General features: G+C 39.9%; 3 protein-coding genes and 2 non-coding genes across 6 annotated transcripts; 4 read left to right on the top strand and 1 right to left on the bottom strand.

The window, feature by feature from the left end:
* The first annotated feature begins 332 nt into the window (after positions 1 to 332).
* LOC110041441 (zinc transporter ZIP4-like) lies at positions 333 to 9,316 on the top strand. 2 transcript variants are annotated; one of them, XM_089293927.1, is made up of 7 exons: positions 333 to 420; positions 2,143 to 2,295; positions 4,518 to 4,687; positions 5,714 to 5,857; positions 6,342 to 6,597; positions 7,074 to 7,261; positions 8,002 to 9,316. In XM_089293927.1, exons 2-7 carry the CDS (start codon positions 2,280 to 2,282, stop codon positions 8,146 to 8,148), a joined length of 921 nt encoding a protein of 306 aa, XP_089150053.1. In that variant the 5' UTR covers positions 333 to 420; positions 2,143 to 2,279; the 3' UTR covers positions 8,149 to 9,316. The 2 variants fall into 2 exon arrangements, with proteins under 2 accessions (XP_089150053.1, XP_089150052.1); XM_089293926.1 differs by lacking the exon at positions 333 to 420 and having other exon boundaries at positions 467 to 2,295.
* LOC110041440 (uncharacterized) lies at positions 9,231 to 13,603 on the bottom strand. Its single transcript, XM_020746724.2, has 4 exons — positions 12,386 to 13,603; positions 10,895 to 11,432; positions 9,893 to 10,037; positions 9,231 to 9,519 (listed from the first exon to the last, which is right to left on the bottom strand). Exons 1-4 carry the CDS (start codon positions 13,369 to 13,371, stop codon positions 9,368 to 9,370), a joined length of 1,821 nt encoding a protein of 606 aa, XP_020602383.2. The 5' UTR covers positions 13,372 to 13,603; the 3' UTR covers positions 9,231 to 9,367.
* A 707-nt stretch (positions 13,604 to 14,310) lies between these two features.
* Positions 14,311 to 14,382, top strand: Trnat-cgu (transfer RNA threonine (anticodon CGU)). Its single transcript has one exon. It is a non-coding gene; the product is annotated as a tRNA-Thr (tRNA).
* An 827-nt stretch (positions 14,383 to 15,209) lies between these two features.
* LOC110041505 (endothelin-converting enzyme 1-like) lies at positions 15,210 to 27,078 on the top strand. The gene is made up of 17 exons (XM_020746795.2): positions 15,210 to 16,244; positions 17,312 to 17,365; positions 17,485 to 17,601; positions 18,238 to 18,309; positions 18,893 to 19,020; positions 19,815 to 20,037; positions 20,180 to 20,278; positions 20,455 to 20,532; positions 21,564 to 21,667; positions 22,100 to 22,158; positions 22,757 to 22,811; positions 23,350 to 23,417; positions 23,546 to 23,682; positions 24,280 to 24,345; positions 24,829 to 24,924; positions 25,236 to 25,312; positions 26,181 to 27,078. The coding sequence occupies exons 1-17, from the start codon at positions 15,555 to 15,557 to the stop codon at positions 26,278 to 26,280; spliced, it is 2,223 nt and encodes a 740-aa protein (XP_020602454.2). The 5' UTR covers positions 15,210 to 15,554; the 3' UTR covers positions 26,281 to 27,078.
* Trnad-guc (transfer RNA aspartic acid (anticodon GUC)) lies at positions 20,627 to 20,698 on the top strand. Its single transcript has one exon. It is a non-coding gene; the product is annotated as a tRNA-Asp (tRNA).
* Positions 27,079 to 27,910: the final 832 nt, after the last annotated feature.

Here is a 27,910-nt window from a genome sequence, read left to right as displayed (position 1 = left end):
ATTTTGGCGAGAAGTAGTGAAGCCAAAATACCCATGGCGAGACCAAACGAACTTGATACGCCGCCGAACAAAGGTACGATTAGATATTTACCGTGCCCGAATTCGGCCAAGTGAGCATGATACCGTAACCATATCAGGTCAGTGACTTGATATCGCAGGATATCAGGGCAGTACACACGGCTTCGTACGGTAAGTAATTATAAATCGGGCCTGTCTTAAACTGTAATGACACATTGTCAAGTTGTGTTTAGTTAATAATAATCTAAATGTTCATTTAACAATACTCGTGTCATCGTCATGTTTTCTTGTGTCATTCAACTTCTAAATTCGTTAAAAATGGGTCAACGTTAACTATCGTAACTGAATAGGAACTGGCAAGGAATGGCAACAACCTAACCAAGCAACCAACCAACCAAACAGGTAGCGTAATGTTTGAGTTAACCTGTAAAATGTAGCAAAGAGGTTTGTCACCTACAACTTTACGCCAGCCTTAGGTTATCATTTCGTAAACTAAATTTACAGTTTCGTATCGTTCGTGCCGGCCATCTTTTCGGGTACACAATCACGTCGGAAATTTATGCAATCTTGGTAAAGATACCCGACCTTGAACAATCTCCGTAAAATTTGAATTCTGAAAAGTTTATTCACTGAAAACTGAAAATAATAGCTATGGGTTTTATGTAGGAGTTTTAGCCGGGATGAGGCTTTGCTAGAAGCCAGGCAGTGTCGTTTCGTTCATGTTTCCACATTGTCTTTCGATTCCTTGCCGCGGACGTGAACACGTTCGACAAATTACTAACGTAACTGTGCGTTTTCTTACAGGAATACATCTCTCGGATTAACTCAGTAAAATCGTTTGCCTCAATGTATCTTTCTCTGCAACTCACTCCTCATTTTTACCACAGAACACGAATCTAGTATTTTGTGGTTCCGGTTGTTGATTTTTACCGGAACGTGGCACGTTTGGTCATCGCTAATCGAACACGCGCGGGCTCTGGCGTGACAAATGTCCCCTTCCCTTCCCTCCCCGCGACTGAACCTGCGCGCGGGCAATATCACCTCACGCCTTCTCGCGCTAACTGTTTGCTAGTATTGCCATGGTTACATAATGGCAATTCAAGTTGAAACAAATCATTTGAAGTTCACACGGTTGCAAATGTGTCAGTCCTGACGCGTAAAGGAACAATACAATGTCTTTCACATATGTATTATCCTCGGCCTGTTGACAAGAGAAAAAGGTTACCGCTGAAAAACACAGCTTGCTATAAATGTAAGTATCGGTTCTTTTCTACAGAGGGAAGCTAGTATGTATAGACGCAATTAGAGAGGTTAAGCATTAAGCATGACGTTTATTTCAAACAGCATATATTACCTCAGATATTGTTTTCTTTTCTTCTAATATTTAAATAAATCACAGAAAAATAGAAAAACGTCTCTTACTATTCACCATAAATACAAACATTTTCGCTCTACTGTACAAACAGCTGAAGACACACGGTAAAAGTTTTATTTTTTACGTACATTTTTGTAACTATAATCAGCTAAACACTTCGTTGGTGTCAAATGCACATTGAATGTGTCTGCCAGTCATGGATCAGTTTATTCCACGAAAAAATGGTTACACATGGTTAAAAAAAATAACTGAAACTCTTAAATTCCTCCTCAAAGAATCTTCAAACCACCTTTTACTTCTACCCCTAATTCTTTCCGCTTAGAAATTACCCTAAACCCGTTTGCTTCAGGTTATAATTTAACTGTGTAAACTATTGCGCCTGTCTATTTATTCGCTAATTCTTGTCATTTCATCAAAATCCATATCACAAACAGAACATTAGATCATGAATCAAGGATATGATCCCAAAAATGGAGCTTGCTGACCCTGCCAGTGTTGTGTTCGTTGGGTCGTTTTAGTTTCTGAAATAAAACTGCCTGAGCTAAGTGGGGGTTTTTTCGCTACGTTTCAATTTCTAGTATTGATAGAAACGTTTGTCTAAGGTTCCATCATTAGTGTTTGATAACTGGACTTTGCTGTGTTTTTGTAATGGCCAATACTTCACCTGTCTGGGGGACTGGTGGTTTGAGCCACTTGAAGTCTTGTAGACCGCTGACTAGATTTGTCGCGCTGTTATTTTATTTCTTCAGAGTTCACGATGACGAAGACACCATCCTTCATATTAACGGATTTTGTTTTGTAAGTGTTGCGTTGAATCGATCGAAACACTCGAAGCAAGGCCTGATTTCGCCGGGCAAAGCCGCGCTTCTGAAAGCGCCGTGGCGCTATGACCATAATCAGAGGTAAGTAATAAGTAAGTAGAATCTAGCGCTCGTATATTCCTCAGTAGATTTCACTGCCATGCCATCAAAAAATAAAAGTCATAACCGTACAGTAGATTAAGTCAAGAATCGGTGATGTGATAAATGATTATTATATAAGCGTTTCGTCAAGGCGTAGGTCTGTGCAGAGAAATGTTTCAATCTAATTTACAGTGGTACGCCATATTGGCGTCTCTGAGAGGAGGGCCAATATGGCGGCCTAAACTAACAAAATCGAAACATCTCTGTCATAGAGTTTTGCTATTAAAACAAAACGTTATCATTCTAGAGCGCCCACACATTAAAATTAATACTCCTTCTAATGCAAGAACTGTTCATTTAGCGAAAACTTAAACGAAAGTTATCTTTTGATCTACGCAACAACCAGTTTAATGTCACGCGACGCAACAGCTTGGAAATTCAAATGTGCTCTATCAAAAAACTAAGAGCCCGGTCAAGTTATAACTTTGTAAAACATCAAGTTCTTACAGGGTCTTAAGTCTGACGAGACTAAAACCTCAGAAGAGTAGGTAATTTTGAATTTTGCAATATCACAAGTCATATTTAGCGATATTTAAAATATATTGTTTGTAAATTATTACTAATAGGCGGATTCTGTTGCCCTAAAGTACATTGATTTTTGTAGTGTTTTTTTCAACCAGTGCTGAAGATTTAGCCGTCAGTATATGAAACCTCGCTGTCAGCGCCTCTCAAGATCACTGCGTTTTTGAGATCAATGTTTTCAATGAAGTATTGTACAACTAACAGCATCTTCCATGGTTATGGTCTGATACGTTTTGCACAAAAGACTACGAGAATAATATTATTTTATTTATTATTTTTTTATTAGTTTACAACACCAGAGTGAAGGCTTTAAAAGATCATTTTCTTATTCAATTAACGGTAACATTTTGTTAATTTCTTCTCGAAGAAAATTCAGATGGACCAAATATGTCCTTTTTTTGGCAAACGTCGGTACCAGTTTGGCTTCAATTTTCAACCCCCATGTTTATTCAATATTTGAGGAGTATGCAAGAAAATTTAAATATGGCTAGAACTCTTTGTCTTCAATATCGTATGCCTTTCAGGTTGCTAAGGTATAATACGACGAATGCACTGTGGCCTAAAGCTACGTTCTTAAAACGACCGCTAAATGTTATGGTGTAATTTTTCGCAAACGAAAGTAATCCGTTCATCTTTTACTATTTTATTCAACCAAGGATAATTAAGTGGATGAAATTCGAGGTACTGAAAATCAAACTTAAGATGCGCATGTCAAAAGAATACCATTGTTAAATGTTCTACCTTTACATTTGTAATTAAGAAACCGAACACTAGAACGAAAACACTGCGCGAAGATTGTTCTCTTTCCGCAAGCTTTCCGTCCAAGCTTTCCCGAGCTGTAATTACTCAAAGACAAATCATAATTCGTTTCCGAATTTTTTCACGCCATGTTGATTCGACCGCGCAATTACGAAAACTGTCCAGGCGAATAAACCAATGTCACGTGTCTTAAATATCGTCATCTGATTAGCTTGGTTTAACTCTCTTGGGACTTTAAAATCGTAATTAGAATGCGAATTAGTATGAAATTTATTAGTATGAAATTTCGCGCCAAAATTAAGGAATAATTTGTCTTCCATGACATTCAAGTGAAGACGAGTGAAATTAGGAAATCATTTCACGCGCGTTTTGGCAAAATTCTAATAACTTTCCGAGCGTTCAGGCGAGGGAAATAATTAGAATTTTGTCAAAACGCGAATAAATTTATTTCTCAATTTCGCGAGTACACCATTTGATTACCTCTTATATCATGGGTGACAAATTGCGCTTACAATCCTGGGTTTTTGACTTGGTTATTGTATCGAGAAATTTCGCGCCAAACGTTGCCCTTGCAATTTTGTAATTTCACATGTAAAATTATAAATTCTTGATCAATAACGACTTTTTAAAACGTAAAGAAGCCGATATGGTGTCATCGTGATACCATTCTCAAGGCAAAGTGAACAAATTAATGTAAAAGTATAGAAATCAAATCTTGATGTCGCCGAAACGTCGGCTATTGACTTAAACATTCGCTTGCTTATGTTTTAAAGTTATAAATTAAGGCTGAAATTACGTGCCAAAATTAAGGAATAATTTGTCATCCATGATATTAGTTAACTAATTTTCGCTAATCACTTTGTTTTTATCGCTGTTCACAGCTATTTGGCAGGGAAGTGCTGCGCAAACAATAGTTTTTGTCTGCGCTGTACTGTCGTCAGCCGTTATATGCCCAGCTCTAGGTAGCTATCGTGATCACGTGATCACAGTTCTCATAGCGTTGGGGGCCGCGTGTATGGCGGGTGACGCCGTATTCCATCTCCTACCTCATGTAAGTAGCTTCCTTTGTGTCTCTAGAATGATTTGAAGTCGCCTTTTCTCGAGTGAAAAGTATATTCTATATAAAAGTCAGATAAATGCTCAAATAAATTATCTTTTATCCAATTAATAGTGAAAGGTTTACTTCACCGTCCTTTACATCTAACGTGAACACGAAACGAAAAAAATATGATCTAATTGAATGTGATTTTGGCTGGTGAGCCCAAAGTACAGCCCAGTTGGTATTGATTTATCAAGTTGCAAAAATCTCGTCTCTAATTGAGAAACTTCAAGACTTGAAACTTCAAACCAGGAGTTCCCTATCCACGTTTGAAATTTCATCCGTGACCATTTATTGGAAACGTTTTGTCAATTCGATAAATACTAGTGACATATGGGGGTAAAACTGTACCAGCTGTGTTGTCACAGCTTTGGGTGCGAACGTTCAGGTTGTGGTCTGTCAAATTCAAATGACTGATGACGAAACAGGCATTATTTGTTGCCTAGTTATTTTCGTGACATGTTAATACTTAGGCGGCGTCCACACTACGCGGAGAAATTTGAAACGCAGCTTTATTTCTACGGTTAGGCCGCTGGTTTTCTAATCCGTTACGAAAACGGAACTTTTCCACAACGATGTAGTCTTGATAATAACGTGATCTCCCTGTCCACGTTTTCCTCAAACATAAATCCAAAATGACTGGTGGTTGTTGCGTTTTAAATTCCTCCGACGTAGTGTGGACAGAAAACATTTGATGCGTTTTCAGAGTGAAACTTCCGTTTTATTCATCTCCTTCGGTATAGTGTGGACGGGGCTTTAGAGGCAAACGACGGCCAGGGGATTGAAATATGAACAAACTTTAAAATATGTGGCTGGCGTTTTCAGCCTTCAGTCATATAGCGAATCAGACCCTTCTCAATTTACTTTAAAGGAAATTTTCTGAGAGAATAAGATTCTTGGAAAAGAACCAATAATTTCAAAATCTTAGAAAGTATCCAGCGCAGAAATAAGATATATATATTTTTTATTATTTTATAGGCATTAAATCCTAATTTTTACCACGAACATGGCGGCTCCACGGGAGACTCCGAAGGCGCTCACGTGGTCTTATGGCGTTCCGCGCTAGTAATTTGCAGTATATATTTTTTCTACCTGTTTCATCTTTTCTTTTGCGCAATGGAGGTAAGAACTGCTTTTTTCCATTGTAATATGTGGCTGTTGACTAACGCAGCTCATATTTAAATGACCTTTCACCAGTTATTTACCTACATATCCACTACAAATTAGAATGGTGTGAAATCTCGGCATTTGTGTTCCTACTGGTAAGCGCAAAAGTGATAGGCTCAGGAACAATCTAGATTATGCGGCGTTGTGTCACGAGGCTTATAGGAGTGTCGTCTTTGCTATTTTAAAACATCATTGAAAGTTTTAATAGCCCAGTTCGATTGAAATGAATTCAACTTAGAAGCACTTGCGTTTTTTAAATTTGATCTCAGTGACTCGGTCTATGGAAAACTCATAGAAAACTAAATACGGGCCTGTAAGCATACAGCACATCCAATTGACAGTTTCATGGACTAGCCCACTTTGTTTCTAACTCCTTCAAGCAAATTGTACGTTTCATGTGTCACGCATTCTCACAGTCACGTACTCTTCGTTTTTACAGGGAGACCATATTCACTCGCACGGCTCAACACCTGAAGCCCAGGAGACTATCTATCTAATGCAGTCTGAAAGTAAAAGCAAATTAGAAGAACCCGAGTCTAAGACAAACAAGGCTCTTATAGGCATGATGTTATTAGGTAATGCGTTACACACAGCGGCTGATGGCCTGGCTGTTGGAGCAGCTTTCTCAAAGTCTGCCGGAGATGGTCTAAGTACTTCATTTGCTGTGCTGTTTCATGAAATTCCTCATGCAGTTGGTAGGAAAATGTTGCTGCCTCGTAAATGACTGTGACACGACAAATCTGAATATGTAATCCTTTGATACTAATTATAATATTTTATGATATTGAAATATTTTATGATATTTGAGTTTGGATGTCTGTAGGCGAGTGGGGGAGATTTCTCTCTCCTCCGCAGAGGCTCCCTTCAAGGACTTTGCTGGTGGGGGATCCGCTGAGTGATGCAGGTGCAGGCGCAAGGTTACGGAACCTTACGGGCTCCGCCCGAGCGATCCATTTGACTATGCGCCTGCACTCACTTTGCAAGTGCATTTATATAACGAACGTTCGATCCTCTGCGGAGAAAAGAAAGGAGATACTGTGGCGTTCACTTTAGGTCACTTAGCACCGGATCTTACATGCGCTGGCTCTAAGCTAAACCTACACTATTAGTAGAGATTGACAAGCATAAATATTTCGTACTTTTCTAGTTAATCGTTTCGTGTGACTTTCAGGTACCTTTGCCATCTTCGTCTCGTGTGGTCTATCATTGCTTAGATCCCTGGGTCTACTCTCGTTCAGCTACGTCTGTTCCTACATAGGAGTCATTATAGGAGCATTACTAGGCTCCAGTCTTAATCTGACAGCTTGGATATTTGCTGTCATAGCGGGCATGTTTATTTACATTGCCCTGGCAGAGATGGTGAGTAAAAAGTCCCAAGCTTAAAATATCTCTTCTCTTTACAGACTTCCATACATTTCTTTTATTGTAAGGTTTGAGAATTCGGAGGTACATCAGGAGAAAATCCCACAGTTGATAGTAATGCGCTGACTCTGGATCGAACGGTCCGGGTTCTAGCCCTAGCCGGGTCATTGTCACGTTTCTGTTCTTAGACTAGACACTTTACTCTCACAGTGCCTCTCTCCACCCAGGTGTTTAAGTGGGTACCAGCAAATTAAATAATGGGGGTAACCTTGCGATGGATTAACATCCCACCTAGGGGGATTAGAAATACCTCTCGTCGCTTAATGCTGCAGAAACCGGAGATGTTAAATGTTTATAGTGGTCGATGCGCTTGGCTACAACTAGCTAGTTCGATCTACGGCATCAGTGCCACTTAAACTGAAAGAAAGAAAAATTTCAAATAAAAATAATAGGATTGAAAATCCCAACTGGTAGGAGGCAAACCAGTTGGCTATTTACGACCATGACCAAGAAGCTGAACAAGGGTCTACCGAGAAACAATTCCCGCTTAGTTGTCAGAGCGGGCCTTGAACCCGCGACCTCCGGATTTCGGCCACGCCGCCTCCATAATCACTGGCTTCATGGGCCACTACGTTCAAACGCAGACTTAAGCTGTGACTTTACCCAATAAAAGGGGCAATGAGAGCATATTCGTTTAAGCACCAGGCTCTTAATGTTCTTGCATTTTGTCTTCATAGATTCCAGAGATGTTTTCTGCCATCACGCAAAGAGCAAGTGATCGACGATATTTTGTAGTATTGCAAAACGTGGGACTTCTCCTTGGATTCATAATAATGATGCTGCTGGCAGGATTTGAAGACAAAATTAGAAACGCTTTACAATAGACAGTATTTAATACCTATATTTACTTTCATGGTAAACCTCTGTTACCAACCTTTCCACTTTAAATATCTTATTGAACGAGCGTGAAGTCCGTATTTGGGAAATGTTAGCTCAATTTCTGTCTTTTAGCAATTTTATGGACCAAGCCGTAGGTGAGGTGCATAAATTCTCAATTCTGACGAAGCAAAAACAAGCGATAGTTTTAGAAACGTATTAGAATAAAATAAGATTCACACACAGATAGCTTTATCAGAGTCTTTAAGCTTCTGCAGCTGTAACAAGACAAGCTTATTTTGTTTGTATTAGACTATTTTGTTTGTCGGTTTTTCATTAGACTTCTTTATATTTGTATAGGATTATTGTGGTCATCGTGCAAGTCTAACAATTGACTGACCTTCAGAAATAGAACCTTAGACTCGAATTTTCGTCTCAAAAGCCGTTTGTATTTGCCGGCAAATAAGACACTCAGTTTTGAACAGTAATCAAATGTTTTAAATATTCTGTAGTATTAATGGGTAAGTTACGAAATGTTTAACTAACAATTCATTGACATTAAGTGGAACTAAGGCTCGAATTTTCAACTCAAAAGCTATTTATATGGGACGGCTGAAAGATAAGGTGCTCCGTTTTGTACAGTAATCAAGCGTATTATTTAAAAAATAATTTTGATCAGATATATATGGCTTGCAAGAACCTTTTTCGTCTCCAAAACCTACTCGATTTCTGATTGGCTTAACACCGAGAAAAACCAACAAAAAGCGATTAAAGCCTTCACTGCTTAGCAACGGCATACGATATCGTACCCAGGACGCTGAGTCCCCGTTACAAAGATCTGCCTACTCCCTCACGGCCAAAGAAACCGAAGTAGTCCCTTGCCGTAGGGAATCTTTAAATCCCTGTAAATTAACTATAACCCGCCCTTTTCCATCTGATTTCCCGCCCAGAAAACCATGGTGATGTTTTATTTGTATTTTTATTCAATCAAGATTAATTTGCAAAAATTAACCAACCCTAGGGGTGGATTAGAAACGCCTTCAAGTTAGCATTCAAAAACAGCGTTCATTTCATTATGACAGCCTATTAGTGATTTAGAGGATTTTTATTCAGTAGTTCGTGTATGGTCTTCATACGTACAAGGAATAAAAAATTTGGGAGGAAAACTTTGCGAAATCTTAGTCCATTTGCTGATATCGCTTATAATTCATTCATTCATATCACTGTCTAGTTTCGCCAGGCTTGCGATTTACGTGATTCAGGATTAAACAGACGAAACAGGTTTGCTCTCTTCATCCGGGCCACGTGCAGTCCATTGGATAAAATACGATCCACTAGGTCCCAGGCTGCCAGATGATCGTTTACACCCTCGTCCAGTCCTAAAAAGGCAGGATTTATGTTGTTGAAAGAAAGACTGTGCAGAGATATCTTTGGGCGACAACTAACGCTGTTTTTACAATCTGAGCACTATTGTATTTTCTTGGTTTCTGATGCCTTATTTTTCTAACGAGGTAACTAGAAGCCTAATGCTTCTACCGCTCGGGAAAGGACCCACAACATTCCATTCTGATGACGCAACAGGACAGAGAATTCGTGCTGTGTTTCTGATTGTTTTTGCTGGGTTCAAATTTTTTTGCGAAAGTAACAATGAAACTGAGACATTTGTTTGTTTTGGGCACAGTGATAAACAATCTTTCATCTTTCAAAATTAATATTCGAATTCAAGAAAATGGTAGAAAATCTTCAACCTACCTCCAATCCGTTCCCAATCTTTCTTAAACATACCAATCATTTGGTAACCGTGGTTATGCCATGAACCCTTCGGTTTCTCAGGGTATGCCCCGCAGTCCAGGCCATAAAAGACTGGTGCAAAAGTCATCTTCCCTTCAATACAATGCTGAAAAAAAGCAAGCATATTACATTAAATTGATTGACAGTGAACCCGAAAACGATCAGCATGACCTCAAGATACAACTTGTTTAATTCAACGTTTCAAGCTTAGCATTTTTTGCAGTCGAACACGAGCAAGCCTTGTTGAGTTGTGTTACCTTGAGAAGAACAGTGACCCGTTTTTGCGCCACGTCCGTAAGAGAAACAGTGGGCGAGACAAGTGTCGTTGTTTTTGACAAATCTTTGTTAAAGCACGTAAGGTCTTAGATTTTTACTATCCAATCAAGAACAGCGCAAGCACTCCAGGCTATTCCGAAGTTGCCACTCCCTCATGACGTTATCGGTTGCTTATTTCACAACTTCCAGCCGAAACCTGTGAGCTAGCTAGGGTCGATCTTGAAGACCGGAACTCGTGCTATATATTGGTACTTGTTCCATTGACTTTACAGGGCTCTTTCCACATATGGCTACACAAGTATACAATAAAATTGATCTTGGTAGTGACCGAAAAGGAATGCGAACTCCGGAAATAAATACAGCCTGAATTTTCAAGATTCTCTTGACTATACGTTTTAAAATGGGCGAAAAACCAAAGACTACTTGAGAAACAAAACTATTGGAACGCTGATTGAAGTTTGAGTTCGTCCTCAATTTTCCGCACTCCCCTCTCCTGAGGCAAAGTTGGAATATTGGATGATCAGCATCAGCATTGTGTCAGGGGTGGGGGGGGGGGGGGACAGGGGGCAAAAAGGCAAAAGGTCCCAGTTAAAACTTCTAGCATGGGATTCTAGTCTATATCATCTAATCGCAGTAGCTTTACTAAGAACGACATTTTCTGACGCTACATAGGAGGATAAACCTCACCTTGCGGCAGTCTTCAAATATTGAAGCCTGTAAATACATGTGAACATCACTAGTGACAACAATGCCTTGTGAATCCTCAACCAGTCTTACTCCAGAATTAATGGCTCGCGTCCAAGAGAATTCTCCTTCCAGCTGTTTAATTTTGTACTTCTGTAGAGAAGTACCTTGGAGAATTCTTTCAATATCTAGTCCTGACTTCCCAGAGTGTACAATCACAAGATGCAAATCTACCTCGAGACTTTCCTCGAAAATTTGTTCAATTTTTTCTATGAATCGATGCAGCCGCTGACCTTCATGATCGACGGCGATGATCAAATGAACTACAGCTTCTTTCTTCCAACCCAGATCCCTTGGATAATAGAGCTGCGCGTCCTTATTTTGCATTTTGTCTTTTTGAAGATACACATACTCAGCGACTCGCTCTGTGTAGTCCAAGGCATCGCACCCTAATTCGATCTCAAGGAAGTATAGGATTGAATTGTTCTCTTCTACTGTTGGGAAACGTTCTAGGTTGAGGAGCCTTACTATGTTGTATTTTCTGAAAAAAATAGAAAGAAAACGATATTAAAACCCCTTGAGAAATAAATAACGCTTCTACTCTGTCGTCGTGCCAGCCCTACAGTCTATCAAATAATTTTCTTTAATTTTAAGAGAACATTGAAGAATTACATAGTACAGCTTATAAATTAACTATACACATAGTGAATTCAGAACAAGATACCTTATTACATGAAATTTTCGCGACACGTTAATTTCGCGATTTTGCGAAAATTTTGCATTTTGACTCACTTTAATTTCGCGTTTTTGAGTGAAACACACTATATTTCTTTGTCAATGTTATTTAAGATGTCCCTGAATTTGATCAAACAACTTAATCAACAACGTCCAAATAAACAGAAACGCAACTGATTATGTAAACAGTAACAAGAAAGATGTTCTCACAGTGTCTACAAGGCAATTGAAAGGTTTAAGCAACTAGTGGAACAGCACTACAAGGAGGCAGTAAATGGACAGTTTGAGGGTTGTACAAAAGAAGTGCTACCTGGAGTGGAGACGGAAAACAGTAGTGATGAAGAGGGTCAGAACATTACCACAGAATAGTTCAAAATGATTGTTATAAACGTGTGTAATGGTAATAAAGTCGCTTTTTTAATTATTGACGTAATGTGAGTCACTTAATTTTCGCATCATGTTAATTTCGCGACATTTAATTTTCACGTCACTTAAATTTCGCGATTTTTTTTAAATCGCGAAATTCGCGAAATTAACGTGTCGCTAAAATTTCATGTAATAAGGTATTTGAAAATAACAATTCAGGTACTAGACTTATATGTAACGAAAAAATTGCAAAGAAATTTAAATTTCAGCAAAAATGTAGAACTCTCTCGCACTGTGCAACAAGCAGGATGTTCACTTATGGTGTACGCTTCATTCAGAGGACAAGATGCACTCTTTTAGTCAGCGGATGATAAAATTAAAGAGAAAACTTACTTAGGAAAAATCTTCTCGAGTCCCGCCATGTAACGATGTATCACTTCCTTTGCCTCTGTGTTTCCTCTCCAGTCCTTGTCATTAGTTACCATGGTAACTTCCTTGATGGTCTTGTAGCCATGGAAACGAGGTACATCCGGTTTAGACGGGGCCGGAAGTGTGTAGCTGCACGTGGAAAGTGTGCGTTCCACAGTGCTGTCCGTGAGGAAAGTCACAAGATAAGGCCTGGTGCTGAAACTTGATTGGCTTCTTGATGCAACCTTAAAATTAGTAGTTTGAAACACTGATTGAAAGTTAACAGAATGTGAAATGTACTCCGACGTTACGACCTCCAAAAAGTGCTTTCCTGGTCGAATCCAGTGTAGTTCTACAAAATCAGCTTCTGTCCCTTGAAGGTGAATGATTTCAAGTGGATATCTATTCCCCTTTTCGAGCAGGAAATCCTCCGATATTTGAGAATCGAAGTGGATTTCTCCAAGAGGGGCTCGTCCAATTTTCTCCCGCGATGCTACGCTCGCCGCGAGTTTCAAACTTGCCAAAGTTCCATTTGAACCAAACCAAAACTCTGAGCCGTCATCCGAATACAGGACAAACTTGTAATAACCGGTCTCAGGCGGTTGCAAAAAGCCGTAGATTCGCTGGCCATAGTTGCTCTTGTTAAACGCAGCTCTCGTTTGAGAAATGAAATACGACTCGTCGAAAAACCGTGGAAAGAAGGGAGAGTTTAACAGATGCCACAATTTGCCGCCACAAATGTTTGGCCAGACTTGCACCGCTAATTTTCCATGGTTGTACACAGAATTATTTTTCACTGATGAACTTGTTTTTGAATCAACTTGTGTCCCCTTCCATTCCAAGCTGTTTGGTTTGCCTATACTCGGATTCTCTCTCACCTGATTGTAAATCAGCACCAGTGCTAAAACAGAGAGAGCCTTGCCGACTGTATCCAAAATTTGAAGCAACGTCTTGATTCTCAAAGATCTCATTGTTTCTTGCTTCAATTAAAATACAAAATCGCCAAGATTTCATGTAAATGACAAGGGATATGAGATGCAGAGATGGTCTTGCTTGTTCTATGAATAGAAGTCTGTTCCTTTATCAATTCTCTGATGTCAGCGGAAGTGACAGAATGTAAACGTGCAACTACAGATCAAGGCTGGTTAAATACTTATTCTTCAGAATGATGATAATGTGGCATTTTACACCGCGTTGTTGAGAAAATTTTACATCAATTGATAGCTGTTGTTTGCTGTCCATAGAAACACAACCTTTTTAGCAAGAATGAGCAAGCGCATTGTTCAAACATTTACCTTCAGCAATAGAAAATGAAAGGAATACTCAAAATGAGGTCGTTATAATAAAAAATTCTGTCAAAATCAGGTCATTGGAGTTTAAACCCTGTTTAGTTTAGTTCTCATGCATTAGTTGGCGGAAAGAGGTCGAAAGAACGGACGGAGAGAAATAGGCCTCGTTCCCAGGAAGGGGAGTGATCGTCGAAACGAGGTTAGTGAAAATTACGGACATGAGTTTGATTTTTCATTCATTCAAGTTTTGAAGAAGGAGCCAAGCATTTGAAAAACATTCATCTTTTGTATAGACAAATGTAACTTGCGGCCTGGTGTTTGTGGAGTCTATACATGATGCTGTTGAGCAACATTTTCAGGTCGCGATGTTCAAGAGAAAATTATGTTTCATAGTGCTGTAAAATGTCGTTCGTGCTTTTTAGCCTGTGTTAGAAACTCCATAGCAAGACGGTTTTTACCGGCTTTTTCTCGATTTTCTTTTTAACGTGTGTATATTTTGCAGAATGAAATTTGAATATTTTTCTTCCCGTTTTCAACTTATCATTCTCGTTGTGAAGGCTTATTTAGCACCTGGCAACCCAAGTTATTTGATTTTAATTTTCACTCAGTGCTTGTCACAAAGCCCTGTTAGCTCAGTGGCAGAGCACTGGTCTCGTAAACCAGGGGTCGGGAGTTCGACCCTCCCACAGGGCTGTATTCGAGCCCCCATAGGGCTAGAAGAAATTTTTTGCTTGTACGTTTGATTTTATTTGTGTCATATTTTTGTACCAGCTGTAAATGTAATGTTTTTTTTTTTCGTTTATACGCCGAAATCATCTATTTCTCCGCAGTAATTTATCGACTCCCAAAATTTTAGACGGATTGTTTCACTTCTTTGATATATTATCTCTTAGTAATAGTTTATTAATAAGAAAAAAACAAAATTGTATTTCACACAAGCATTAAACTAGAAAATGGGAAAGGGTGATGCTTTTCTTAGTTAGGTATTCTCTATTACTTTGATCAGTTTCCTTTATTTTTGTTCGTTTCCGACTTGCCTAACCCCGTTTTTCGCTCTCTTTAACCTAACTGCTTTTTCTCTGAACAAAAAGGTCCTCCAAAACCTTTCTAGCGTTTTTCATATTCTTAAAATTATTGACAACAAGTAATTTCTTTATCCTGTTAGAAGTTCAGGGCCTGAAGTTATACGCTCCGGTCCGTTCTTATGAAGAAATATCCCCTCCGATTTCATTAGTGCCACCCTGAGGACATCCCAGGGATATTAGCTCCTCTCTACCATCGTCGCCTCTACCAAAAATACTCTTTCGTGATAGATTTTAAAATGCTCAGCTCTCGACTAAGCATCACCGAACACTTCATAAGAACTGTCTGGTCAAACTGCCCAGGCAGTATTATAGCACAAGCCCCGTGCAATTAGCACCTTCACAAACTCTGACGAAGGTGAATACGCCCTCGGAATGAAACTGCGAAATTTCAATTTGGTAGTAGAGTGGTGTCAAATGGACCGTAAGCGTTTTCTTTTTTTTACATTTCTTGCTGTATCTGAACAAGGCATGCACGCTTGAGTTGTTTTCTTATCCCATCTGCACTTTCCGATTTTTTTTTGGCATTTTCATTCTCTTGTCGTAACAGGTGGCAGAATGAAGCATTCACTTCTCAAACTGGTACCGGTTCGATTCCGTAATCAATTGAACGAGCTCTCTGATCTCTGAAGATCAGAGAAGAATATTTACATCAAAAAGTCACGGGCTCAGCGAATGAAAGTTTCCTTCTTCTACGCGCAAAACATCTGACTTAAAAGCTGTTAACATGACTACGAAATAACAACTTTTCTGTTTTACACCGGTAAACGCTTTCAGGAAGAAATGGAAGGAGGAAATTTACTCAGAGCTGGTGTTACCGCGTTCCTTGGACACAACGGTCTGAAGGTTTTCGTTCTAAACGTGATTTTCTTCGTTTTAGTTTCATGTGCTAGTTTACCCGTAGAAGATCCCCCCGTTAGAAGCGGCCCGCCATCGCAAGTGAATCCCCGTAGTTCGAATGAAACCAAGCTAAACACACCGACCTGCCAATCAGAGAGTTGTAAAGCTATTTCGAAGTTAATACAACAAGTTCGCAACGAGACAGTGGACCCTTGTGATAATTTTTATGAGTATGCTTGTGGTCAGTGGATAAAAAATAACCCTGTGCCCAAAGGCCACTTACAATTTTCTAGGATAACACAGTTATCGAAAAACAACGAGCGCATTATGAAGGAATCTTTGGCAGCGGAACGACCCGACGATACTGAAACCCTAATGAAAGTAAAGAATTTTTACCGCTCGTGTTTGAACGTGGAACAGATCGACCAGCTGGGAAACGAGCCATTGTTGAGTTACATTGATAGTTTGGGTTCTTGGTCCTTAAACCGGGACTGGAGTCCTAAGCAATGGGACTTCTACAGAGTTTTAGCCGATGTACAGAAGAATTACCCGGTGGAGGTTTTCTTCAGTGTGAACGTGATTCAAGATCCCGTCAAGAAGATTGGGAGCACTGAACGAAAATATGTCATTCTTGTAAGTAGTATTTGAAATATAAAGCATGCTAACATTCTAGATACAATGACCCGGGTGAGGGCCTGGCGGCTAATCTGTAAATCTTTGTGTAAGGGTGCACCGCTGGGACACTGAAACCTTTACTATACTAGACCATGATCAGCTTGATTTTGCAACCCTATTCTAGACTAGACACCAAAACCTCCTACCCTATCTCAGACGAGCTACTTTCCATGCAGAACCGTTTATCACTATCGTAGTTCACATACGCGAACTAAACCAATATTTTACGAAGTCACATCCGATTTTCAATTTCTATTATAGCACCCCAGGTAAAGAACCTTGTTCTACATTAAATTATTTACACACTGGCCACTTTTCCGATAAATTATACCCCATTCTAGACCAAAACTGTCTGATTTCTAAACCCTCTCCCAGACTATGCTGCCTGAAAACCATTCTCTTCACAGCGGCACATACCCATATAGCATATATATGCGAGTACTCCTCCCGGGGGTTGGGGCAGGGGGATTAGGGATGGAACCCAGACCTCAAAATCTGGATACTAAAACGTCTTTATAGATATGCTTAGAACCGTAAATTGGATGCAGTGATTAGGGTGAGAGCTCTGACCGGGATCATTTCGTTGTGCTTTTGCATTGGGGCTAGAGGCTTCACTCTGGCAGCCGAGTTTCTCTCTCCACCAAGGTGTATAAATGAGTACCAGCGAATTTAATGCTGGGGGTAACCCTGCGATGGACTAACATCACATCAGTGGGGAGTAGAAATACGCCCAGACACCCCATGCTACTGAAACAGGAGTAAGCTCCGGCGGTATGGGACACTTTGTCCAATACCACTTCTCCATAATCAATTTGTTCCCTTTTCAGGACGTTTCCGTGGTTGAAATACAATATTTGGCTCTCCGGTAGACTGAGGATGCTCGTGCTTATGATATCTGCGCGCAGTGCTCATCTGATTGGCTTGTTTTAGTGTTATTAATTAAATTGATAATGATATGTGACATGATGCAAGCATCACGCTAACAAGGGTTTCTTATCTTTGATTCCGTTTCTGTTTCAATTTAGATCGATCAAGCAACATTAAACCTTCCTCAAATCATTTATTTCACCAGTAAAAAGGTAAAACTTGAAGGAAAATTTTTACTTTATAAACGTCTTTTTTTTAATAGAGGACAACCTGGAGTATTAATCAGATAGTAGTTTTGAGAGTACTTTACTGACGGCTATTGATCTCTTAGATTCTAAAGGAAGTATGGAAATATATGTCGATTATTACAAGTCTCGCAGGAGTCGGCCGTAGAGAGGCTAAACGAGCGATGAAAGATTTACTTCTTTTTGAGGGTAACCTTGCTTTGGTAAGTGAAAATAAAGATGTATTGTCCACCGTTTATATTTTTAGACATCCTCGTACCCAGTGCTACTCGTTTCAAAAAGTCGTTACGGACGAGAATGGGCATGAGCAGATCTGTTAGCAAAAATTACGAATGCCCTTTCGGATGTCCGTGATTTGCGGATCCCCCTCCCCACCCTGCATCTGGTATTGGGTGCGTCCACAGCCTTCCGTTTCACCGACCACGTGATCAAATGAAACGTCGGCTCTGGGGAGGAGAATCAGTTATTCAATCACCAATCAACACTACATGTTGCGTCTGATCGTAAGAATGATCTTTAGAAAGTGATTTCAGAAATAGACTTCTTGTTACTTCATAGCAAATGGTGACGAAAATGAAGCATTTTTCAAGACACAATTTCTCTGGTGTAGTTCGCAATACATCTTAGACGTTTTGCGTCTTCTTAATTAATTATAATCATTGATGTTCTCCGGTGAGTCTTGGTGATTTTCTTCCATAGTAACCTTTTATTCTCAAATTTCCTTTACCTTTTGAGAGCAGTTTCACAGATTTGACGGTTCACGCGGAACAATGAATATTCTGACAGTACAATAAACCTAGAGACCTTTTTTTACTTTTTCTGTTAAACTTTTTTCACAGTACTGGGTTCCGAAAGTGTCCAAGAAGTATGTACGTATTCCCATTGGCAAGCTAGCGGATGCTCTCCCAGAGGTAAACCTAATGTCACTCTCTTTTTCACGTGTTTCTCTTTTTGTATGCGTTGCCGACCTATGATGGTCCCCATGCCCTAACGGTTAGCCCGATGTACTCCAGACCATGCCCGGATAAGGGAGCTAACCGGGGTCACTGTGCTGTTTTCTTAGCCAAGGCCTTTAACTCTCTCACTGTCTTTTTCAACCAAGGAATATCGAATGTCCATGCCAGTCAACTATTAGGGAAACAAGAAAGAATGCTGGGGCCAAAGCAAAATGCCGAAAGGATTTTCCGCCTGTTTCAAGTTTCACTAAATTGTTCTTACGACTCTCTTGATCGACTACTAACAAAATTAGCTTTCACGCTCTAAGCTCGGATGCAGAGGTAGAGTGCGTGGCATGTTGCGTTGAGTGTGTGACCACAATTACGTGTACCGCAAAGTATGCTGGGATTTGGTCGAAAATGAACCATGTGCACGGAAAATGTTATGTAAAAGTACGGAGCTTGTGCTTGAAAATAAAACCTTTTTTCTAGCCTGATTGGAGCCTATGACACAGAGAACCTCTCTGACTTTATCAATGATTTCTATTTCTTTCATCAGTTTCCGTGGCTTGAACATTTACAGAGGGTACTTTCGAATCCAGACCTTTCAAGGAACGACACGGTCGTAGTACTAGCTAATGATTATTTACAAAATATGTTGGATCTACTGCGCAAGACGGATAAGAAGTAATTTGATTTGATACTATTTAGTAATATTATCTAAACTGGCTATAACCTAAAACCCAGATCTCCCATGGCCAAGCGTCAAACAGAGAGATCTGGGCACTAGATAAAGCTGGCTAATCAGGGCAGTTGTTTCGTCCTCTTTGTTAGCACAATTTCCAAAAGGTAAAAAATCTGATCGCAGCTAAAAAAGAAAACCTTTGTGATAATAAGGGTGTGATTTTGTAGAAAAATACTCGACGAATTGACAAGGGCCCAGAATTAGAAATGGCTAAAGATGGAAAGAATGTTAAAAAACACAATATGGATAAATGCGCATTGAGTTTAGCTCGTACTCCGTTACAGCTTTGGTAGTAATATATCAAACATGAGAGACTGTGTTTTACCACATTCCCAGAAACCGAGAAGAGAGATAAAAATACGACGTTCAGTGGAGTAGCTTTGATGAATTTTGAGGTCTTAAAAACACTGTTTCGAGTGTTTGATATATCTTTCAAATCGAAACCAAAACTAAAGAAGGAAACAGAGGAACTCAATCAAATATAAGGTAATTAGGGTCAGAAACCAAAAACACCGTCACGGTCAGTGATTTCCTTTATTTTGACGTGTTGTTTCTCAGTTTATTACAAGTCCCGCCAGGGTTTATGGGAGTACAGGGAATTGTGGGTCACGGGTCCTCGCACTTACTGACTAATTACCAAGTTTGAGAATGAAAGATCTTTTTCCTTTCAAATTTTGATGCATGAAAAGATTAAGCATATACCATTTACAAATACAAAGTTGTTGTCTGTTCTTAGGGTCTTATCCACGTACATGGTGTGGCGCTCTATTAAAGACTCCGTGCCCCTCCTTTGCGACAAATTCCGAGCTGTTCATCAGAAGTTCAAGAAACGACTTCTTGGTTCTAAAACAAACAAGACCAGAGAAGAAGTCTGTTTCAGCTACACCAACAATATTCTCGGACCCATGCTTGGTGCGCTGTTTATCAGAAATGCTTTCGGCCCGGATAGCAAAGAAAAGGTAGGAAGTAACGCTCGTATCTACTTTCAAAACTGCAACGATGTTGGCCAGGAGTGGTTACTCTAGTGGAATAAGAAATTTGACTGGCTTTCTCCGTTGTCTCCTTTGTTGTCAAGGTGATCACAAAGTGTTTCTTTTCCAGGTGGAAGTGATGATGGAAGGTATCATCCGGGCATTTAAGGACCGTGTGTCAGGGGTGGGCTGGATCGACAAGCAGACTGTCGAAGCCGTCAGAGAGAAGGTACGCGCTTAAATAAAATGATTTTTTTTTTAAATAAAATGTTGCGTCTGAACGTGAAGAAATCATTCATGGAAAACATTTTTGTGTGTGTGTTATACAGCGTGACGCTTCGGTTCATTTCCCTTCCTCGCTTGTTCTCGTTCATTTTACATGATTATTTGTGTTAACTTTTCCAGGCCGATGCAGCTGTATATAAGGTTGGATATCCTGAATATTTGTGGAACGAAAAAACATTTGCCGACAGATATCACATGGTAAGGTACTTGCTAATACTTATCCGAAAGAGCTTATCATTTTGTTCCCACAGTAAAATTATTATCTTAAATTCATATCCATTTACCACCGAAATCCTCGGTAGTATAGTGGTGAGTATCCCCGCCTGTCACGCGGGAGACCGGGGTTCGATTCCCCGCCGGGGAGGTCAGTTACTTTTGTGGGGGTCAATTTGTTCTTTTAGAAAGAGCTTTTTAGAATTTGGAATTTAAATTTTGGCAGAGATTTGTGGTTAACAATGACAACAAAAAGTAAAGATAAATGGCTTTGGATGTTCAAACGTGCTTCTTTCTCAGATCACTAGCTCTATATTTAATTCATCTGAGGTCAATATTTTATTTACAATAGCTGCAGAAATTCTCGCGCGCTCATTGGCTCATTTTCATTGTCAGTCAATAAGTGAACAGACATATGAATTCTCGCGTTTTGACTTCATTTTGTCCCTTCTGCCTTTTTATTATTGCAAAAAACAAATTAACATCAGTTTTTCATGCGTATGTCCTGTTATTGACAATGAATTTCAACATAAAATTGTCAAAGAAGTTTGCGGATCCACAGCCACTTTAATTTGACAATTTTGTGACGAAATCCATGGTCAGTATAAACAGGACAGAGGCAGGAAAAACTTACTTCAATTTGGTAGGTTGACCTCGGCTGCCTCAAGCCGTAAAGAAATCTCATGAACTACCACGCGAGCCCGATTTCACACTGATTTTCCTTCTTGTTGGGTGGTGAATTTTCGATATGAACATAAAAAAAAAGCGATCACATTTTTCCATGCATGGTCTCAACCCTTATAGACAAAAAACTAACGTCATAAAATGCTCACCGCCTTGCAGTGGAACCCTCGCGAGCGGTTTGTGATGCCCCTTGAGTTTTGAACGTTTTTCGGACGACGTATACATTTTATGGTCATGCGAGGGTAGAGTAGACCATTGGAAAATGCGGTCGATTTGTTAAATATATATCTGTTGTTATTTACTACAGTTTGAAAGATTTTTCTTCTTTTTAGCTGAACATCACAGAGAACGAATGGTTTCAAAACGTCCTGAGTACGGACAGGTTTTCAAACTATCAAACGTACCACAAGTTTGGCAGACCAGTAGACAGACACCAGTAAGTGTCACTCACCGTGTCCGCTATCTAAACATTCTCGTCTCCAAAGCCTCCATTTTTGTTGGTCAGGCAGTCGGCGAAACTTAGCGACATTTTAAAACAAGTAGTACTGGAGATGAGAGTGTATGTATAGACAGGTCAGCAGACAATGTGATTGAGCCCGCGATTGAATTCTCCAGAGTTGTTGCTAAGGAACAGAAGTTCTGATTCAATTATAAAACTCGTTAACTTTATACACTTACGCGAAAATTCGTAAGGAAAAAAGTAGCTGTTCTTTGGTTACTTGTTCTTCAACTTTCTTCGTCTTCCTGCATAAAGCTACGTTGGAAGTAAAGAATATAAACGCGAAGTAAGACCGAAATTATTACGACAATGAAATCACTGTGCGTAAACGAAATTTAAAAAACGTTTTCTTTGTCTTTTTGACTACAGGTGGATCACAGTCCCACAACTGGTGAACGCGTTTTACGTCATAACTAAGAATGAAATAGGTATGAATATCTCAACTTGTTGAGCAGCAATGTTGCATTTAAGATCGAAAAACGATGTCCTGCCCGCGGGGGAGGGGGGAGGGGACTCCCATACAAAAAGGTCAGGGGACCTCGTCGGAAATTTTGATAAGAACCTCTAAGAGGTACCAAGGTCCTGTTTTGTGGGCGCAGCTTGAAATGTTCCCACCACTAAGAGGTCGGTACCAGTTCTAAAAGAACACATTATTGCCTGTCATATTTTTTCTCGGTTCAATACCCAAAAAGGTACCCCAAAAGCTCTCGCTGTGGACCTTTCAGGCTGAACACCCCAAGAAGTGCTAAAACCGCGTTTTTAACCCCTGAAATGTTCGACAGACACCCCCATCTATTTTATATGGGGTCCCCCTCCCGGGCCACATAAACCAGTGCATGAATGTTTCATGACGACTTCAAAATAAAGGCTCATTACTTTAATGTAATATCTATTTTGTCAGTAAATAGTAAGAGACGTTTATGTTTATCATGAAGGTGTATGCATACGCAATTAATCGTATTGAAAAAAAAAAATACGATTGCATAGTATAACATATTTTGATGTGTCTCTTGTTTATCTCTACAGTGGTTCCAGCTGGTATTCTGCAGCCACCATTCTTTTATGCCAACGACATACCAAGGTAACAGATATTACCTAAATTATGAGCCATAATTTGGACATCGGTTGCTCAAAGAGTGGGTGGAGCTGTTCATCGGATAAGAAATAACAAAACTAGCTCCACTTTGTCCACCAGAGTAAGGGATGGACCATTATTTTTTTGAGGGGGATGGGGTGAGCAATTTTCTGGGGCATAAAATTTTTTCTCACCTTTAGGTTGTGCATGATTTGTTTGGGTGGGCAATAACTTGTGTAAGAATGTTTCTTAACATAAAAAATGCAGGACCTGGACAGCAGACAGCTCTTGCCCGATTTTTTTCCCATGGTTCCCTTTGCCCATTTTTTTAAAGCAGTTTTTGCTGTGCAGGAATGTTTTTCGGTAATTGCTCAACCACTCCTCGAAAAAAAATACGGTTCGGTTCCGTTCCTGTTGTGCTCTGATCCACTAGATGGTGATTTATCCAGTCATCCATTCTTTGATTCAACCAAGTCCAGGCCTCTACCTCGCGGACAGTCCGTATTCCTGGAATTTTTATGAATCATGTGTTCTTTCATTTCAGGTCTTTGAGTTATGGTGCCATTGGTCACGTGCTCGGTCACGAGCTTACGCATGGCTTTGATACGACAGGTGAGAATGTTCACGTGATAAGAGTGTGCCTCATCAGTAGTTCGTAAAATGTTCCTCGCTCAGTATCCATCTGCTTTGTCATTGAATTTGGACATCATAAAGAACACATTCTTTTTTATCGCTGTCAGGGAGAAAATTTGATAAGAACGGTGAGCTGATTGAGAAACGAACTCGCTGGAGCGAGCCTGCCATCAAGATGTTTCAAGAGAAAGCAAAATGTTTGGTGGAGCAATTTTCAAAATATAAAGTCCTCAATAAATTTCACGTGAGTATGAAACAGCGCCGTTGTTCTTTCTGTGCGTTCTAAGAAATGATATTACTACTACTACTACTACTACTACTACTACTAATAATAATAATAATAATAATAATAATTTTAATGACTTTATTTATGTGTCAATGAGATTTAGCATTGCTGCTAATCGGGGACATCTAAAAAGAGTTACAATTATCAGGGCTATGCGCATACTCAGACAATTACGTTTTTTATAGCCTATCAGAAGCAGTATCTAATTCTCACGTGACCTGGCAGCCGTTCGAATAAGTCAGGTTTCTTAGTAAAACACTTTATAGTGCACGACAATGGAAACATAATTTTCACGTAGTTATAATGGTGTTAATTCCATTAACATCTTAATCGTTGTACAACGTGCCTTAAAACTGTTAGAAGTTTATTCCGTTGGTACCTCGTTATATTCTTTTTAATTACCAGCACACTTTTGACAATCAAATTAGATCAACGGCCTCCAAACTCTGGAAGAAAACGTGGCAGACGGAGGCGGCCTGAGTCTAGCATATCATGTAAGATAGATCACGTGATGAACTGTCCTAGTTTATACTGTTCCTCTTATTAAATGAACAGATAAGTGGTGAGAAAACCCTTGGGGAGAACATTGCTGACTTAGGAGGAGTCAATCTGGCTTACCACGTAAGAACCATTCCTTATTTCGTCCCACACCTTATAAATCCACGTGTTCAGTCCCGAGGCCTTCGCGGTCATTCCGCCATCTTGAAACTGGGAACTAGTCAGAGCTCGTCAGCGCTTACCAGCGGTTGTTCCTTTAAATTCTACAAGGTTTCTAGACGATTTTCTGCTTCACACGCCTCCACCCCGTTCACTCGTCAAGCGAGTACACATGAGATTTAATAGAAGCTCGCTTTTCTAAATTACTCACTAATAAAGTAGTTTCTGCGTTTAAATCACAATCAGCTGTCTTCGTTCTCCCGCGTATCACTAACAAACTTGTATTGAAACCGCTTAGTCCCGAGCAATTTGCAGCAAGCGTTTGGTTAAGTTAACTTGTAAAAGCAGACGTTAAGTTATAAAAGAACCAAATGCAAACGTGTTTCTATTTTATCAATGTTCTATATGTCGTTTGAAGCGTCTAATTCGATGTTTTATTCCTCCCAGGCCTACAACGCGTTTATTGAGAAGAATGGTCCCGAGCAAGTCTTACCAGAGCTCAACATGACAAGCAAAGAGTTGTTCTTTATCGGATACGCTCAGGTAAACAACACAAAAATCTTATCGATCCTTCACTGTGTTTCACTTGATAGCCAAAGCAGAGCACTATGCATTGTTTGTTTGTTCCTTGTTATAATTCGGTTATTGCGGTTTCTATTTCGCGCTTATTTAGTGAACACTTTTCAAAATGGCGAAAGCCTAAACTACGAACTGGTCTATAGCTTTCTACAAGCCTTTACAGGAGGTTCCTGACCTTGAAAATTTAACCAAACCACCAGCTAGTGCTAATAACAATTGCTGCCTCTCGTCATCATCTTTTTCATATGTGATTGTTTAAAACGTTTCACTTGTAGAAAGAATGTACGCGGACCACCCCTGCTGCCGAATTCTTGTCAGTCACAGAGGATGTCCACGCCCTTACCAAGTACAGGTGAGTTGTACAAAACTCTCCCCCCACCCCTATACCTACCCTGTATGTGGAAAACAATTCTTCCTATTTCCCAGTCCACCACGATTCGGGTTATGTAAATGTAGCAGGTTCGTTCACTTTTAATAAGCAACGTTACAGTTACGTTCGTGCACTCTGTTCATCGCCGTATCCCTAGATCGTCCGGTAAATGTCGCCTTCCATCGTTTGTCTCGTATTTCCAATGTTACCGCTCTTAATATAACATGTTTGGACATTCTATTTTAGAAATCACCGGCAATGATATGAAGTTAAGTTTTTAACTCGTCCATAAATAAATCCCTTTACGTCGAACAATTATTGCTGGTGTGTTGGTTACATACCTTGTACAGCAGACTTGAAACTTTGAGTGCTTTTCATTTGCGTCAAAAAACCTGGGAGAATTTTCCACCAAATGGAGCAATACAACTTTTTCAACAAACTTTTTCAACTTCATCTGTTCCATTAAATACTGCATTTGTAAACCTTCCAACGAAAAGGACTGTTCCATTTTATTTACCACCGGAACGACTGAGTATTTCATCAAGGAAATTGGGAATAGTGTGAAAAACCAAATGGTACTCAGTGATTTTCTGATCATTCTTGTAAAAAGAGGAACAGCTTGGAACGTATTTCTGTTTCAGTTTTCCCAAATTTTCTAGTGAAATGGTACGTTCTATTTGATTTCCCACTGGGACAACCGGTTTTCCATACAAAAGGAAGTTAAAGTGCTGTTAGTTCGTCTATGGTAGGGAGCGTACGAGCGTAAGAAAGGCAAAATTTGCGATGTGAAGTATTTTCCTCCATTCTTGATAACTTCTCTGATGAAATACTGTTTCACTCTATTTTGCAGGGTGATAGGCACCTTGTCAAACTTTCAAGAGTTTTCCGATGTGTTCAAATGCAAAGAAGGATCATACATGAACCCAAAGAAGAAATGCGAAGTTTGGTAAACACAACTAAGCTTCGTAAAGAACATGTGGACCTGCGGTCTAATAATCAATGAACTTATTTATTTTTCTATGAGCGTATTGATATTCTTGTTTGTTTTATTTGTAACAGTGATCAACTGTTACTTTCTCCATATTTTAGTTTATCATCAAGTGGGCGAGTGATGAGAATCAAGCAATCATCAAATACGAACATATCGCAATTAGTTGCTTTCATTTCGCCTCATAAAGACACTTTAAGAATAGATTATTTCCGTGGGCTCGAAGGAAGGCCTTTCTTGACCAGCAATATGCAATTAGAATTTCCTCAAGATAAGAAATTTAGTAACTTCCATGACAAGAGCCACTGTAGCTAGAAAGAACACCGCACGCCAACAGCCTTGTTTTGTTTGTTTGTTTAGTATTCCGAAAACACAATGTAAGGAATAAAATATGGCGCCTTGTGTCAGAAAAGTGTTGTATTTGAGGGCAGCTCAGTATTTTCGTTCGGCTGACAATAATAAAACTACCGTACAAATAACAACCAATATTTAAGCAAAAAGCCCTGGGAACGAGTTCGAAGAAATGGAGGAACATTATTACACAGACACTTACATTTTCACGGGTCATAATATCTTTCACAGCATCAGGCACCTTTTTCTTTCCACTTGTAGGTTTTGTTGCTTTTAAAAGGCTAGTTAACGTTTGCAGAATTTTGGCAAACGTAAACATATAGCAAGTTAAATTTAGCTAACTTTACAGAGAGTAAAATAACGTTGTAACTGAAATTAAAAGAAAATAAACTAAAAATCGTAAAGCAAATCTTGCCATCATCCGTTTCTCATTGGAAAGTTTCCCTTTGCAGTTTAGATGTTATTATTATCATTGACGGGACTTTGGTGTATTACGTTATCTTGCATCCCTCAATTGTATCCATGGGAGAAGCAAGTGTAATCTAGGTCGACGGGTCCGACGAGCAAGACACTTGTTAAATTCTCCACTGATCCAAGTGAATAAATGACACTTGAGCGGAGATGTTAATGCTTGTCTAGGGGTTAGAAGAAATGCTCCTAGTCTTTTTATGCTACGGTACCCCGCTCGCATATATTTCTTGGCTGGCTGCTGGCTGCTGGCTGCTGGCTGCTGGCTGCTGGCTGCTGGCTGCTGGCTGCTGGCTGCTGGCTGCTGGCTGCTGGCTGCTGGCTGCTGGCTGCTGGCTGCTGGCTGCTGGCTGCTGGCTGCTGGCTGCTGGCTGCTGGCTGCTGGCTACTGGCTGCTGGCTGCTGGCTGCTGGCTGCTGGCTGATTTTCCATTAAGAAAGAAAAGACGACGTTCGGGTTACCTTGAGACTCCCCTCCCCTCCTCCTCCCCCTCCTCCAGAGACCTGGTACGGACGGACGGCCGACCGCTCACTCGCCTGTAAAGTGACGTCAGAACGAAAGGTTCTCGGCTTGATTGTTTATTAAACCAAAAATTCTTGCCCGTGGCCCTCCGCTGGCGCGAAAAAAGGTTCACTCGATCAGCCAAATTACCACTTGAAGACTCCAATCAAAATATTTAGAGCCTAGACTGTTCGAAGCCCTTTCCACTCCTTCCTTTTTCATTTCTTTGTAGGCTGTTTCAGCACTTTCATTACTGGAAGGTACTTTTTTTT

The sequence above is a fragment of the Orbicella faveolata genome, unplaced genomic scaffold (assembly GCF_042242905.1).
Source record: "Orbicella faveolata isolate gen_17 unplaced genomic scaffold, um_ofav_v1 contig_25, whole genome shotgun sequence".
Lineage (NCBI taxonomy): Eukaryota > Metazoa > Cnidaria > Anthozoa > Scleractinia > Merulinidae > Orbicella > Orbicella faveolata.
This window is presented reverse-complemented; position numbering and strand designations above follow the sequence as displayed.